Source organism: Delphinapterus leucas, chromosome 6 (assembly GCF_059928025.1).
Source record: "Delphinapterus leucas isolate spDelLeu-1000000601 "Yukka" chromosome 6, BTC_Dleu_Yukka2, whole genome shotgun sequence".
Lineage (NCBI taxonomy): Eukaryota > Metazoa > Chordata > Mammalia > Artiodactyla > Monodontidae > Delphinapterus > Delphinapterus leucas.
Window position 1 is genome coordinate 23,228,194 of NC_143134.1, and position 14,851 is coordinate 23,243,044.

The 14,851-nt window shown below is 60.6% G+C and overlaps 1 protein-coding gene across 16 annotated transcripts; it reads right to left on the bottom strand.

Moving 5' to 3' along the window:
- Positions 1-100: 100 nt before the first annotated feature.
- Positions 101-13,113, bottom strand: PDLIM2 (PDZ and LIM domain 2). 16 transcript variants are annotated; one of them, XR_016393504.1, is made up of 14 exons: positions 12,623-13,107; positions 11,321-11,824; positions 11,084-11,178; positions 10,232-10,383; positions 8,110-8,179; positions 7,856-8,007; positions 7,623-7,701; positions 5,610-5,701; positions 5,282-5,408; positions 3,489-3,583; positions 3,117-3,262; positions 1,473-1,590; positions 1,096-1,192; positions 570-682 (listed from the first exon to the last, which is right to left on the bottom strand). XR_016393504.1 is itself a non-coding variant. In XM_089912833.1 (13 exons), the coding sequence occupies exons 1-13, from the start codon at positions 12,921-12,923 to the stop codon at positions 609-611; spliced, it is 2,052 nt and encodes a 683-aa protein (XP_089768959.1). In that variant the 5' UTR covers positions 12,924-13,109; the 3' UTR covers positions 101-608. The 16 variants fall into 16 exon arrangements, 14 of the variants coding, with proteins under 14 accessions (XP_089768959.1, XP_089768963.1, XP_089768961.1 ...); XR_016393505.1 differs by having other exon boundaries at positions 642-729; XM_089912833.1 differs by lacking the exon at positions 1,096-1,192 and having other exon boundaries at positions 101-729; positions 12,623-13,109.
- Positions 13,114-14,851: the final 1,738 nt, after the last annotated feature.

Sequence of the window (14,851 nt, forward strand, 5' to 3'; positions counted from 1 at the left end):
GGGAGAAAAATTGTACGTAGGAAGACTCTCCACCCAGTGGTAGGGAGAAGCTCATCCCCAGGGGCTGGGGCAGGGAAGGAGAGAAAAGAGGGGCACCTACTTTATTTTGTCCACGTACAGTATATATTTATAGAGCTCGTATGTTGAAAACTTTACACAGTGAATACCTGTAGCCTCTGGCCCAGCCCTCTCCTTCCAGATACTTCTCTCCATGTCCCAGCCTGCTTAACTCCTGGTACACAAAGGTGTCCAAGGCAGCACCCACTTCGCACTTTGACGCAGAGCCTGTCCAGCAGGGGGATGCGAGAGTATCCAGCAGAGCCCTGGGAAGGTGAGGCTGCCCTCACCCACAGCACAGGCAGGTCCTAGCCTCTGGCCTCACTCAGCGAGGAGGAAGGGGCCTCACCAGCCCCCATCGCCTTTCCAGGCCAACTTGATATTGGCGCGGCCCGGGTGCGGAGGTGCCTGCAGAGTGGAGGGCGGTCTGAGAGCGCAGCCGGGCGCTCAGGCCTGGGAGTTGATGGTGTGCGGTGTGGAGTAGCGCTGGCGGGCGTGCTTCTCGCAGTACAGCTCGTCCCCCACCCAGAAGTGCCCTCGCATCTTCAGGTTCAGCCCACAGTCAGCGCAGGTGTAGCAGCCCGGATGGCGGTACCGCCCCTCCTGGATACGCACGGCCTGGTTCCTGCGGGGTGGGGGGGGGGCGGGCACAGGGAGGAGAGAGCCATTAGCCTAGGGGGGAGGAGAGAGGGGAGAACACCAAGCACGAGCATCACATCACCTGGGGATGAATTGGAAATGCAAACTCTGGGGCTAGGGACCTCCCGAAGAGGAAACTCTGGGGGTGTGGGCCCGAAATCCCTCAGAGGTCCAGCTGCCGATCTTTGAGAAACACCGTATAGGACCCCTTCCTTGGGCCTGCACAGCAGTGCTGGGCAGTGTCGCGTTCTGCAGATGGCCCACGGAGGCCAGGGATTCGCCTAAAATGAGTCATCTGACCCTCACCACCGTGCACGGAAGAAATTTATCTGGGGGGGGGGGGCAGGGTTCAATTTTCCAGAGAATGTGGCTGCCTTATAATGAGAAAAATGGGCCTACCTCTGGAAAACGCATCCCATTCCAAAGAGGGGGAGGAGGAAGTAACAGCAAGAGTTTCCAAGAGGAGGCACCTCATCCAGAGGCAGATCTGCAGAGGCTTTGAGATGGTTGGAGAGAAATCGAAAGCAGTAGCATTTCTTCCTCCTCCAGGGAGGCGGGGAAAGAAACCGAGGAAGAGGAGAGACAGCAGGGAAAAAGCCAGTGCAGGCACCCTAAGAAGGCTGAAGTGACCCCTGAGCCCATCACAGATCCACTGTAGCAATGCTCCCTGCAGGGTCCCTGGCTAGTGGAGCCATGCAGGCCCCTCCTGAGAGCGTCCTGGCCCCTGGCCCCCGCCCTGCGGGGTGTGCCCTGCCCCCCAGGCCGCCAGCACTCACGCGATGCTGGCGCTGCACTTCTCACACGTGTGGAGCTTGGGTGGGATGGCCAGGGCCCTGGAAGTGGGCCGGGAGGACTGGGGGTTCAGCGAGCTGGGCAGGAAGGTGGGTGTGCCACCTGTGGGGGGTGGGGGATGAGGGTGGGGAGGACAGACAAACACATCAGAGCTCGCCCACGGCAGTGCCATCAGGCTGTATTTTTGATGCCCACTCCACCTCCTCCAACACAGCTCCAAAGAGAACCTTGTCAAAGGTGCACTTACAAGCGGACCTCTAAAGTAAGCCTGGGCATGAGAGGGGGTCATGGGGGAAGGAAGTGATCACCCCAGATCCTTGGCTGAGGTTGGTCAAGGGCAGGGAGCAAGCTAAGGCAGCCTGAGCAGTGTCTGCTTGGTGTCTGACACGTCAGGCCAAGCAGGCATTTCTTCTCTCCTGACCCAGTGATGATGATATCAAGAGATGATAATAATAGATAATAACAGCACCACAGCACCTCTGTACAGTTTCCAAGGGGCCTTCACGTGCATTATTGTGCCTGAGCCTTGGAACTGCACGGATGTTAGCAGGTGTGGTCCTCATCTGTAGCCGAGGACCCCGTGACTCCAGGGGTGAAGTCACCATCTGTCTGCGCTGCCCTCCCCCCACCCTTCCGCCTCTCCCCGCGCCCCCTCCCAGGGCCTGCCGAGGCCTCAGGGTAGTGATGGACAAGCTCTGCTCCAAACCTTCTCACCTTGTCTCCGAAACATCAGAGTTGGAACCAGCCCCGAGGTACCAGTGATTGTGCCAGTCAAATACTTCTGACTGTCCCATCCTTTCTCTCCCTGATACCACTGCCCAGGCCAGGCCCTCCTCATCTCTCCCCTGGACCATGGCAGTGCCCCCCTCACCCCCTACTCCCCATGCACCCACACGAACTCCTGAGGCACGGTCCACTTCCTGGGCAGCTGGGCAGCCAGTCTTCCCAATAAACAGAGTTCCTGGCGGGGCAGACGTGGGTCCTGACCGCCTTCGATCTCCACAGCACATGACTGGTCCATCAGACAACTCGGCAAACGTCTCGAATGAGCAACTGGACGGCTGGCAGAAGCCTGTATCTCTGTTGTTCACTTCGGCACCTCACACACCGCCTGGCGTTATTTAACAGGTCCTCCTGGGTTGGGACGCTCCTCAGGCCTGGCATGCGAGGCCTCACAGCCAGGACTTAACCTTCGTGGCCACAGTCCATGCAGCCAGGCCCCAGTGTCCTGTCAGTCCCACCCCAGAGCCCTGCGGCTCCAGCCTCCACATTCCACACTGCTCCCGGCCACCATCTTAAGGCCATTTGTGAAAGTCCTGATCTTTCTTCAAGGGCCCAGTCAGATTCTTCTTCCTCCATGAAGCCGTCCTTGGAGACCCAGTACACACCGCCCACATTTATCGTTCCCTTGGCACTTCCCCTGATCCCAGCCAGCACCTCTGGGTTGCACCCCAGTAACTCCTACCAGACCGTAAGCTCCTGTAGTGCAGGGGCTGTGGCTTCTACGAGTCAGAGCCCACTCCCATGATGAGCACTTAACAAATACTAATTTAATAACATGTCCAGTCGGGGGTCCAGCGTGTCCTGGGGGAACATCCTTCTCCTACCCGAGCCCCCCGGGGGCTCACCTCTCTCCTCAGCCTCCAGGGCTTCCTGCAAGAGCCGAAAAGAGCTGGACTGCCGGGGGGCCACCCGTGCCTCGCGATTTTCCTGCAGCATTTTGAAGACTTCTGAGTCCTCTCTCAGGAGGTGGCTTTCCCCTTCCGAGGCCACGCTGCAGGGATGGGAAGGAGGCAGCCAGGAGTGAGGGCCCCGTTCCCAGGGGTTGGGATGAGCATGAGGACAAAGAAAGAGTGTCCCGCGGGGGTAAAAGGGATTCTGGGGGCCAGAGGAAAGTGGACGGGGGTTAGGGAGGGGGGGACCCCCCATCCCTCTCTGGGAAGCCTGTCTCCTGCCCCTCCCAGGCCCTCCAAGATCCCACCCCACCCTCCAGAACTCACTGGTACCTGAGCCTGGGGCTGGAGGAACGGGGACCTGGGGAAGGCGGCGGCGGCAGAACCAGCACAGCCGAGTCGCCAGCACGGCCCAGGCCGGCCTGCGGGAAGGAGAGGCACCAGGGGAGGAGTCGGCGGCCGGGCCTGGGGCCAGCACACCCATCTGGGCAGCCGAACCCAGCTGTTCCCCAGGCCCACCACCAGGGGGCCCCGGCCCTCGCTGACCAGTAGCCCCACCCAACCAGCTCGCAGAACCGGGGGTCAGCAGCCGCCTGCAACTGCTCCTGCTGAGTCCCCGAGGGGAGGGAGGGCAGCACCCAGCTCTAGAAGGGTGAGCCTGCTGCCCTAAGGGGACTGGGCAAGGGGCAGGATGAAGATGAGCGTGAGGGGCCACCATGGCTGTTCCTCTGCCATCTCACACGATGTGTTTGCAAAGATGTTGCACACTGGGGCCTGGCAGGCAGAATGAGCAGAGAGAAAGTAAGCTGACCCTTTTGCAATGAGGAACAGGAAACATAAAGGGCCAAGACCCCTCTTGGAGTCAGGGCTCAGGCCGCACAAAAGTCCTGTCTCCTACACCCTCTGGTCCTTCCTCTGAAATGGCCAGGGTCTGGGCTTACCAGCCTCTCCCGGCTGCCCTGGAAGGTCTGGTCCTGCCCCACAGAGCCTTGGGGAGCCAGGTCCCCACAGCAGAGCCCCCTGCTCGATGTGTGCTGTCCCTCTTGGGCTCCTACACCTGTTCTCTACCTGGAAATCTTGCCTTCAGTCTCCCTGTTTTCCGGCCTGCACTCTGCACCCTCCCCTACTCTGCTCCCTCTCCGTGGCCAGCCCCAATGGAAAGGACAGCCTCAGAGACGACCAGGCCGGCCAAGGTGCACCGGCTGAGGGCATGGTCTCCTGGAAAGGAAAATGCCCTCGATTTTAAAGTTCAAAGTTGGGGATGAATTATGGGGCCAAGTGGAAAAGCTGCATGACTTCTTAACCTGAAAACAGAAACTTCACAGAGCTAAAAAAAACAGCCCTAGGGACTTCCCTGGCAGTCCAGTGGTTGGGACTCCGTGCTTCCACTGCAGAGGGCAAGGGTTCGATCCCTGGTTGGGGAAGTAAGAGCCCACATGCCATAAATAAATTAAAAATGTGGGGTTTTTTTGGTTTTGGGGTGTTTTTTTTTTTTGCAGTACACGGGCCTCTCACTGTTGTGGCCTCTCCCGTTGCGGAGCACAGGCTCTGGACGCGCAGGCTCAGCGGCCATGGCTCACGGGCGCAGCCACTCCGCGGCATGTGGGATCTTCCCGGACCGGGGCACGAACCCGTGTCCCCTGCATCGGCAGGCGGACTCTCAACCACTGCGCCACCAGGGAAGCCCTAAAAAATGTTTTTAAAAAAAAATTTTTTTTTTAATTAAAAACAAAAAGCCCTTAGACCCTCACCCACTGGCCCTCTTGCACTAGCCTGCATTCTTCTTCTGTTCTTGGGCTTCTACAGGTAAGGGGATTAAGGGTCAGAAAGCAAAGTGGCCAATCCAAGCCACCTGGGAAGTGGGATCCAGGGCTGGGAGTCCACGCCTAGGCTCCTGGGTGCCCAGCTGCTTCCATGCAGTCAACTCAGGAAGGACAACTGGCACCAGATACTCAAGAATGATGTCCCATCTCGCTGTCCTAGACAGGCCAGCGTGTGCCCTGCACGGGGGCACCGGCCAGCGGGGAGGGAGGACTGAAATCCACCCTGACTCCCTTCTCAGGCCAGGTCCTCATGACGGCCGGAGGGACAGGGGTTGTTTTCACTTTACATCTGCTCACCCAAGTGTGTGCCTCTCCAGAGGGGGCAACTTCCGGTTTCTGTAAGGTCTGTTGATGTTCTTCGCCCTGGGTCCAGCGCAGCCTCAGCCCGCTCAGGAGCCAGCAGCAAGGCCATGGCCACAAGAGCCTGGGGCAGGGGCACCTCATCTGTAGTCACCTCTGCCACCTTTCTCCTGCCGGAGCACCTCACCCCGGTGGAGGGGAGCCCAACGCCCTTAGTTGGAGCAGCTTCACCTTTCCTCTCCCCACCTCCCTCCCGGTCACCTGTAGGTGACACCTGCCTTCACAGAAGCGACCTTTCATCTCTAGATCTAGAAAAGCTGCTCACCTGTCCATCAAGAGCTGTCTCCAGCCAACCCCTCTCAAAATGTGTTGGGGGGATGTTAATAAGCGATTGGCAGGGGGATCCCCGAAGAAATTCTGCAGTTAAGTAAGTTCAGGAAATTAAAAAATTAAACATCTTTCTTCCTCACAGGCAGGACTTTTCAGAGCCTTTAAGGTGCTCAAGTGCACCGTGACTCCCAAGAGGGAGCTGTGGAACCCGGTGACTCCCGCCCTGTCTGACCACAGCCTCATTTGTAGAACAGAATGCAAGCTTCACGGGGTGAGGAATTTCTCTGTTTTTCCACCTGTGCATCCCCAAAGCCTAGAAGGGTGCCTGACACAAAGCAGCTGCCCCACAAGTAGTAGCTGAAAGAATGACCAGGGGCCTCAGGGTGAAAGAAGGGAATTCAGGGCATCGGGTCTGACTCTGAGGCCCAGAGAGTGGAAGGATGCCTTGTCCAAAGTGACACAGTAGAGGTGGGACTAACCCAGGTCTCCCTGCCACCCAGCTCAGGGCTCCTCTTCACACCACATGGGTGGCCCTCAAATCTGTGCGTGCATCAGATCCCTGAGGGCTCCTTAGAACAGGGATGGGTGCCCTCACCCCGCCCCTCACCCCTGCGTCCGATCCAGTAAGTCTAGGCTGGGGCCTGAGAACTTGCATTTCTAACAATTTCCAAGGTGCTGCTGCTGGTTTAAGAGCCACTCCCTGTCCCACCCGCCTCTCCCCTTTGCCCCGGTTTCGAGGAAGGAGGATAGGGTGGACCAAGGTCATTCCCAGCTGATCTCAGCCCGGAGCTCTCTGGAGAAGGCCCCCAGGCCCCAACACACCAGGTCTTGCTTGTACCGTGGAGTTCCCATCTCCCCAGCTCATCGTTCTCTAATCCGAAACCTACCCCATCCTGCCTCTGACATCCAGCAAAATTCCTGACAAAGCTTTCTCAGGCCACCCCAGCCCACACTCAGCTATCCCCTCCCAGAATGCCTCCTGCTTTTATAATTAAGATCATACTGCTCAGTGCTTAATTTTCCCAAAATTGTTTTGCATGTTTATCTTATTTCTGCCACTGCATTTTTAATTCTTTAAAGACGGGATCTCATTGAATACATACATCTCTATGCCCACGTCTCCTGGAGGGTCACTGGGCAGGCCAACAGAGGGTCACCAGGGAGCCACTACTATGCAGCCCCCAGAGGACCCTGTTCTTTCCTTCTCCAGAGCCCCCAGTTTCTAGCACCCTCCCCCAGTCATCTCCAAAGGCTCTGCTTTCTGGAATGCAGAATCTACCCGAGGTAGGATTCCAGCAGCTGGGCCTCATCCTCTTCACCCCAAAGGCTGGACATGCCCCCACTAACTCTGCCCCCAGCAGCTGTGGCCCAGGACTCTTGGCCGCCTCACTCCTCACCTCCCCACCCCCGCCCTTAGAGAGGAGACATACCACCAAGGCGGTGTTGGGCTGCCACTAGTGGACAGTGGGACCCGGCAGGGTGTCCAGGGGAAAAGGGCAGGGGAGGGGGGCAGACAGAGAGTAAGCCAAGTGCAACTGGAGTCGGAACCACAGGCCGGCTGGTGGTTCTCTGGTGGTTCTCGGGGGCTGAGTCAGAGGAAGAAGAGGGGGAATGGGTGATGGGAGCTGGGGGCGGGCATGGGGCTTGGAATGGGGAGGAATGTGTTCAAGAGATACAGCCAAAGGGAATCATCCCAACAACAGCAGCTAAACTATTTCGGTCCCGGCCCAAGAGAAACACTTGAGAAGGGAGGAAGCCAGCAGGCAGGGGGAGGCAGCGGCGGGTCTGAATGTAAGAGGTAGAAGGACACCTGGGCCTGGACGGGTAGGGCCGGTGCAGTGAGTGTGACCCTCAGAGCTCTGGCCTCCCGTCTCCAGACAGGAGAGTGCCTATTACTAGGAGACCGTGGTGCTGGCCGCCTAGGTGGGACCAGCCACATGCAGCCCCACGGGCACCACTAGCAACCAGCCAGCACAGGAGGCTCTCTCCTCCCCTCAGGTATCCTCACCTGTCGGCTTCCGGGGCGGCCCCTGTAGGACAAGTGGTCAGCAGTAGTGGGTTCCGGGGAGTACGCCAGGCTCTGGAAACTGAAATGGGGAAATGGACAGTGTGTGCCGGGGGCCCCGCCACCAGGCTGCCCCGGGAGACAGAGGTGACCCTAGGGCCCCCTAAACCCAGCTACAGAGACTTTGAGAGGCCGGCTTGGACCTGGTGGCCAGGGGGCCCACCCGCTGCACTCACCTGTGGCTGGTCACCACCTCTCCCGCGGGGGCCTGGGGGCTGGCGGGGGGCAGGGTGGAGAAGGGGCTGCCTGGCCGGGGGCTGAGGGAGGCCTGGCTGGAGCAGGAAGACCGCAGGGAGGACTGGCTGTCGGTGTGTGTCCTCCTGGAGCCCTGCGGAGAGAGGGGCCTGGAAGGACAGGGCCGGGAAGAGCAGGGAAGGGGGCCCCCCATCACTTCAGGGTGTGGGGCTCCCAGCAGGAAGCACCGTCCTACCTGGAAGCGAGTGGCCAGCACTTCGGGGGAGCTTTCCCCGTTGGTCTGCCCGGGAGAGGCAACCTGAGGCCTGAAGAGAGGACAGAGGGAGACAGAGTGTCACCGGGTTCTCAAGATTAGGAACATGTCCAAAACATTTGGACATCGGGTAGCCAACTTTTAACTTTGTCAAATTCACAACAAACAACTGTCCTCAACGACCACCATCATTTCTTAAAAGAAAGGACAATTTAGCACCAAAAAGTAGAAAGGACATCATTTCAGCAAAAAGTTCAATAAATTCAAAATTTCTTTAAGAGCTCCTCACATCATCACCCCTCCCCCTGCCTCGCCTTTACATCTCCTTTTCTAGTCTTTTTTTTTTTTGGTGGGGGGAGCATTTCATCCGGACTTTGTCGCTGGTCAGCATCAGTTTGTAAATTGATTTGGACTGCTGATTGCACATAAATGATCCTTTATCTTTCACCCCTGGAGAAACTGAAGCCCAGAGAGGGAAAGTGAGTTGCCCAAATTCCTAAAGGCCAACAATGGCTGGGCCAGCTGCCCCCTCTGCCCAGGGGCCTGTCCCCCATCAGCTCCGCCTTTGAGAGGATCCCTCCCTGTGATTTCCAAAGTCTTCCCGCCTCACCCCACCCCCTGTAAACCAGAGGGTAGAGCCAGCCCCCCTTCCTGCCATGAAGGCAGCTGAAGGACCTAGAGAACAAGGCGGCCCAGCTCCCCTGATAATCACCAAGGCTCCCCCTCCTCAACTCCCCAGGGACCGCCCCCCACCCCACCCCACCCCACCGCCTCCTCCAAAGCCCTGCCCAGTGGAACCTGGCTGAAGTCTAGAACAGGAGGTGATTGGAGGGCTGGGAGCTGCTGAGGGTGAGGGATGAGCCCACCACGTCCCACTACACGGTTTCTGGATGTCTGACTGCCTCTGGAGAGGTCAGCAGGAACCTCAGTCACCACACGCCACACCAGCCACAGCCTCAGCCTCCCTCCCTGGGGAGAATTTAGGGCCAGAGCAGGGGAGCTTGGGCCCTGGCTCCGCCCAGAGCACTGCTTCCTGCCTGGGGCTTTGAGTGCTGGAGAGGTCTCCTGGGGGTGGGTTACTGGGGGAGGTTAGGAAGGGTTTGGGCAAAAGAAAGAAGAGACAGGGAGCCTTGACCTGCCCAGCGTGGAACTGGAGGCCTGGGGGTCCTCGGCCAGGCCCACCTCTCTGATGGAGCTGGGTCCCTCTTGGAGGGACCCGAGAGGAAGTGATGGTGTCAGCAGCTCCCTGCCCCTCCCCCGCCCCACTTTGCAGCTTCTTGTAGATTTTGGTCCCCTTCCCAGATGCCATGAGCTATTCTCTACCCTCCTCCTCTGGGTCCCACTCCTGTAAACACTCATGAGCCAGACTGGTACAGAATAGTCACTGAAGGGGCCGGGGCCGTGAGAGCGTCACAGGAGACGGGAGCCAGGTTCTGCAGTGACGTAGGGCGGCAGGGGCGAGGAGAGGGCACGGAGCAGAGGTACCTGACTCAGGTTCAAGGCCCTCCCAGAGGGCTCTCCTGGCTGGGGAATCGCCCAGCATTCCTGCCCCGTGACTCACTGGGATGCCCCACCCCCAGGGAGCCACCTGTTCCCACCCACACCCCCAGGCTGAAGTCCTAGGAACCTGGGAATCTGCCTTCACCAGCAGGGCCCAGAGAGGCAACTTGGGGAGCAACGGAGTGGTTCTATGGGGAGTGAGCCCCCAAACTCCTCACCACCCCAGGATCTGAGCAAAGGTTCTCCCCCGCCCCTCTTGGAGGCAGGGGCCCTGCAGACCCAGCCTAAGGCACACCTTTCTCCTCTTCAACCGACTTCATGCCCACGCCCTGTACCCTGCACACCTGGGAACCAGGCAAACCCAGGTGTCCAGGTGGCTGATGCCAGCCTGCTCTGCCTGTGAGTGCACGCCCAGCTGGGCACAGGGACACCCCTCAGACCACCCTGCTGCAGCCCCAGAGCTTGGGACCTTCTCACGGATGAGCCGTGAGGGCCCAGGAAGGCCAGATTGGAGCTGAGAGCAAGGGGTGAGGGCGGCCACTGTGCAGTGGGCTGGCAGAAGGCAGAAGAGTGCTGGCAGGCCCAGCAGAGGTGGAGGACCTACCGGTCCAGCTGCAGCCTCAGCGGCGAGGGGCTGTGGCGGATCTTGCTCTGGGCCTCGGCATGCAGCATGCTCTTCGCACTCTCACCATTGATGGCCACAATAATGTCACCGGGCCGGAGGTCAGCAGCTTCGGCCTTGCCCTCCTCAATTACCTGTAGGGGGTGAGGAGCAGGTAGTCTGAGGTGACACTCAGGTAGGTAGGGATGGAGAAGAAGGGATTTCCTTGTCCTGCCCAAGAAACACAGAAGCTGGTTTCAACCAGGCTGGCCTGCATCTCCCTTTAACATCTCTCTCCCTGCCTGCTGGTGTCCACCCAGCCCATCAGCCAATCCCCTCCAAAAGCTGGAGTGGCAGCCCCCTGCCACCCACCTCAGCCCTGGCCTTCTAACGGGGCTCCCCAAAGAACGTGTAATGGCAGAATTTCAGGAACTGTGCTTGGAAATACTTCTGGATAGAGAGCCCTGCCCGTGCAAATCAAATCATGGCTGCACGCAGGCCCTCTGCGTGAACACTCCCTGGCCTGGGCCTGGGTCAGGGGAAAACTGTCAAGAGCTCGGGGCTCCTGTTCTAATAATCACCCAGAATGGCTGCCAGCACGTATGGGGTTAGTGGCCAAGGAGAAAAGAGAAGGCCTTGCGTTGGGCCCAGCTCCCTTTCACTCTCTAGAAGCCTGTTTCTGAAGTGGCCACCACATCCGCATGGCAACGGGGCCCCAGCCCTGCCCACCCCAACAATCCCAGAAGCAGGCCTCTGGCTTCAAAACAGAAAAAGAAAGGTGTCTGTGAGGACCAAGTGGACGGGGCAGACTCTGACTTTGGGGGTACCTCCCCGTCTCCTGGAACTAGCCCTTACCCTGGTCACCACGATAGGCGTGTGGAAATCCCTGCCGCCCGAGATGCGGAAGCCCCAGGGTGCGGGTCCCACCAAGTCCACCGTCAGCGCCATACCTGAGGGAGAGAGGTTGGAGAGATGGAGCCTGCCCCTCACCCCACAAGGGACTCTGTGAGGTGGCAGAAGGGGGTGACAGGTCCCCGGAGGAGCCAGTCAGGGGCTGGCGGTGGGTGGAGGTGGGTAGAGGAAGTGACTAACTTCTCCTGCGTGCCCCAGTTCCACTTCCCCCCCACCCTGGGAAGTCAGGACTCCTGAGTTCCCCCTTTGCCCCGTCTTCGGCAGAGCGGCGGGGTGCTACACAGGGGCTTGCTGAGAACAGGCAGGCGGGCGGGCGGGGCTGGCAGGTGGTAGATGTCAGCATTTCCTCCCTCTCCCCTCCTCCACCATCAGGGTGAAGTCCCCCTAGTGCTTGTTTCCGGTCCCCAAAACCGACAGCACAAGGGACTTCCTCCCCACTCTGGGGGAGGGCAGCGCTCTGGGAACAGAGGTGACAGCACAGAAAGGGGTGGTACCACCACATACTCTCAAGTACTTGGCTGGGGACGGGGCAGCTTGCCCACGTGAGGCCAGGGTCTTCAGAGGGGCCTCCTGGCTGCCTGCCGCGCCCCTGGCCGTGTGGTCCAGGTAGGCAAGACTGGGCTTCCCACCTCCGCCAGCGGTCTGCTGCCCTCCGAGCAGCTCCGGCAAGAAGGACAGGCTTATCTGCCAAGAAGGGCACACCCACCACCGGGCGCTGGCCAACAGGGCGAGCTGACTGATGCTGCCCGCAAGCTGGGGCCCCAGGCCTCCCACCCACTGCCCCTCCACTGGGCAAGGGAGTGTCCCTGTAGACCAGACCCATGTAGGATTTCCTGACCCTCTAGCTCTGGAGTCAGGAGCCAACCCAGGCAGGAAGCTGCAGTGCCAGGCTGGGCCACCGCCCTACCCAGCGCCCACCCTGAGGCCGCCCCTGGGGAGGCCCACAGACTACAAACGCTGCCCGAGTCTATCAGGCACACTGGGGCCACTTCCCGCGTTTAGGAGCCTGGGGAGAGGGCGCCTGGGCGAGCGGGGCTGTCTGCCCTCTTCCCGGCCCTCCGGCTTCCCCTTTTGCCCAGGCCCAGCCTCTGTCCCTCCCGCAGGCCCCAGGTCGGCGCTGGCGGCTAGCAGATGCCTTGGATTCCCAGACCTTTGAGCCGGCCAGTGGACTCCGCTCCGGGGGCCGCGGGGAGGTGCCCAGACCGTCGGCCCGGCTTGCCCACTTCTGGCTCCTTCTGAGCTCCGAGACCAAAGTACCCGCGCACGCCGGGGGCTGGAGGAGGAGCACCCGGGACGGGAAAGCCCAGCTAGCGGGGGGGCGCCGACCACAGGCGAGGCTGCGGGGAGCGGCCGTGCGCGGAGGAGAGGTCCGGGCGCCGAGCCGGCCGCGGGCGCGCAGAGCTGCGAGGGCGCCGGGGCCGGGGAGGTCGCCGGCCGTGCGGACCGCACGCAGGTGGGCGCGCTCACCCGGCTCCCGCTCACCTGTCGGGCTGCGCGGCCGGGCCGGGGAACGAAGGGAAGGAAGGAGGGAGGCGAGGAGACGCCGCCGTTCCCGCCGCAGCCGTCTGCCCGACTCTGGAGAGAGCCCGCCCGGGACTCCGGGACCTGCCTCCGCCCATGTGATCCCAGGGCCGCCCCTGCCGCCGCCCCTGGCCAGGGAGGCCGCCTCCTCCGCGCAGCTCAGCCCCGGCGCTGCCACCTGGCCCGCGCCCGCTAGGGGCCCGGGGCTACTCTCCCGAGAGCCCCCTAGAGGCTGCGGCCGTCCTCCCCGGGGTGTCCCCATCCTCTCGAGGTCAGGGGAGGTGACCTGGTGACGGGCCCGGAGTCCCACTTCGCAGACAGCTGAGCCTGCTGACCCCCGAAGCTCGCCCAGGCCGCCTGCGCCCCCCTCCTTCAAAGGGGCCCTGAGCTCCCCCAACCCCAGTTCAGGGCCGGGGAGGGGGAGGGAGGGGGCAGGCTGGGGCTGTCTGCGGTCGGCCCGCCCGGCTCCTCCGCCCACTCCAGGCTCCGAGGCTGGCGCAGATGCAGCCCCGACACCCATAAATCCCAACCCAGAGGCCGCCCCTCCGCCTTCCTGCCTGGCCAGCGCGCTCGCGGGGCGGTGGCCGCGGACTGCTGCGGCGCTTTGGATGCGCAGAGCTTCCCTGCTTGAGATGCGCCGTAAGCCTGCTCCACTCAGGGTGACATGCCAGGCCCAGGAAGAGATGAAGAGAGACTCCGGCTGGAAGTGACCGGGCCCCCTCCTGGGCTACACACGTCCCTTGCGGGCTGATGCCTGTTCCGTTCCTGGCTGCCCTCCCCTCACCCTTTCGGCTGCCCTGCCTGCGGCCGGCCGCTACCAACAACCACCAATGGCCCTGATCCCCCTTGCCCCCAGCCCTCTGCCAACCACCTGGATCCCCGGCTCTAGGGATCAGGAGAGGACAGCCAAGGAGAGGCCCCAGGTGTCAACCCAGAACCATCTGGCAAATGGTTCCCCCAGAGCCAAACCTGGCAACCCTCACCCTGGGGACCTCAGGGCCCACCAGAGCCGGCTTCTCCCATCTCCCTCTGGTTTCCACTTCACTCTCTGTCAGGCTGGCCTGTTTCCAGGGGAGGCCACCTGGAGGCACAGCTGTACCTTGCCTGCCTCAGGTGTGAGTCATTCCCTCTGAGTTCTGTCTGCAAGGTGTGCCCTCACCATCCCTCTCGCCTACCTATGCCCTGGACCAGCCTGCCTCCAATGCAGCTACGTCCCCTGTCCTCGGTGTGTGTAAGCCACACCCTCTGTCCTCGGTGTGTGTAAGCCACTCTCGCACTAAGAAGTTCCAGAGGCCTCCTGGTGTGGCCTCTTCGCCTGATGCACCTGTTCTGCCTCCCCAACTAGACTGGAAGTCCCTGAGGGAACAGGAAGCTGCAGGTAGGGCAGGCACCACTGCGGGGGGTGGGGGGGGCTGCCTCTAATGCCAGGTCTGCCTCTTCCCAGCTGTGTGACCTCGGACAGCTTCCTCAGCCCCTCTGGGTCTCAGTTTCCCCTGTGTAAACTGGGGGTGATGCACAGCTTACCCTCCCGTTGTCCACACTGCCCTCCTTTTAAAGCTGCCCGTTCCTCAGAGGGCAGGGTGGGTTTTGTTTGGTGTGTTGCTCCATTCCTGGAGTGTTCCATAATATTTTGTTGAAGGGATACTGTTTGAATGATCAAATGGATTAATTTCCCTTTCCTCGCCGCCCATCCCCATCCTGCCAGTTTGTAACAGGGACTCAGTTTTGCACCCCTTTCTGCTCAGACTTCGCCTTGGAGAGTCTCTAGAAAGATCTGCAGGCTCAACGGCAGGATTTCTGCTCTGTGGGTTGTGCAGTCACAAAACTCACAGCAAAGACAAAGTCAGCCGACCCCAGGGCATGTCCCTGTGGGACAGAAGGGCATACGGTTCTGCCCTTAGCAACTCTGTGGCCAAGTGACTCACCTCACTGGGATGAGCATCCCCGGCGACCTAAGGTCCCTTCTGGCTCTGATCCCCCCCTCCGCCCTTCCCACCTCATGCCAAGTCAAAGCAGAGAAGGGGTCATGTACAGGCAGGGCATAGGGTTGATTTGCTGCAGAGGCCCCAGGGCCCCGCCAAAGAGAGGGTGTGGAATTGGTTTCTGCCCTAAGGAAAGGAAGTCTCAACCCTGAGGTCCTTTTTGAGGGCATCAGGCAACTTGAAGAAGCTGAGATGGGGGATCAGGGAC

What these genes read in the sequence shown, in the direction of transcription:
- PDLIM2 (XM_089912833.1), bottom strand. Translation starts at nt 12,923, where the DNA reads ATGGGGACACCCCGGGGAGGACGGCCGCAGCCTCTAGGGGGCTCTCGG. An exon ending in CTGAGGCTGCAGCTGGACCG is followed by an intron (nt 8,180 to 10,231) that starts GTAGGTCCTCCA and finishes TCCTCTCTTCAG; the next exon opens with GCCTCAGGTTGCCTCTCCCG. An exon ending in GAGGTGGTGACCAGCCACAG is followed by an intron (nt 7,702 to 7,855) that starts GTGAGTGCAGCG and finishes TCCCCATTTCAG; the next exon opens with TTTCCAGAGCCTGGCGTACT.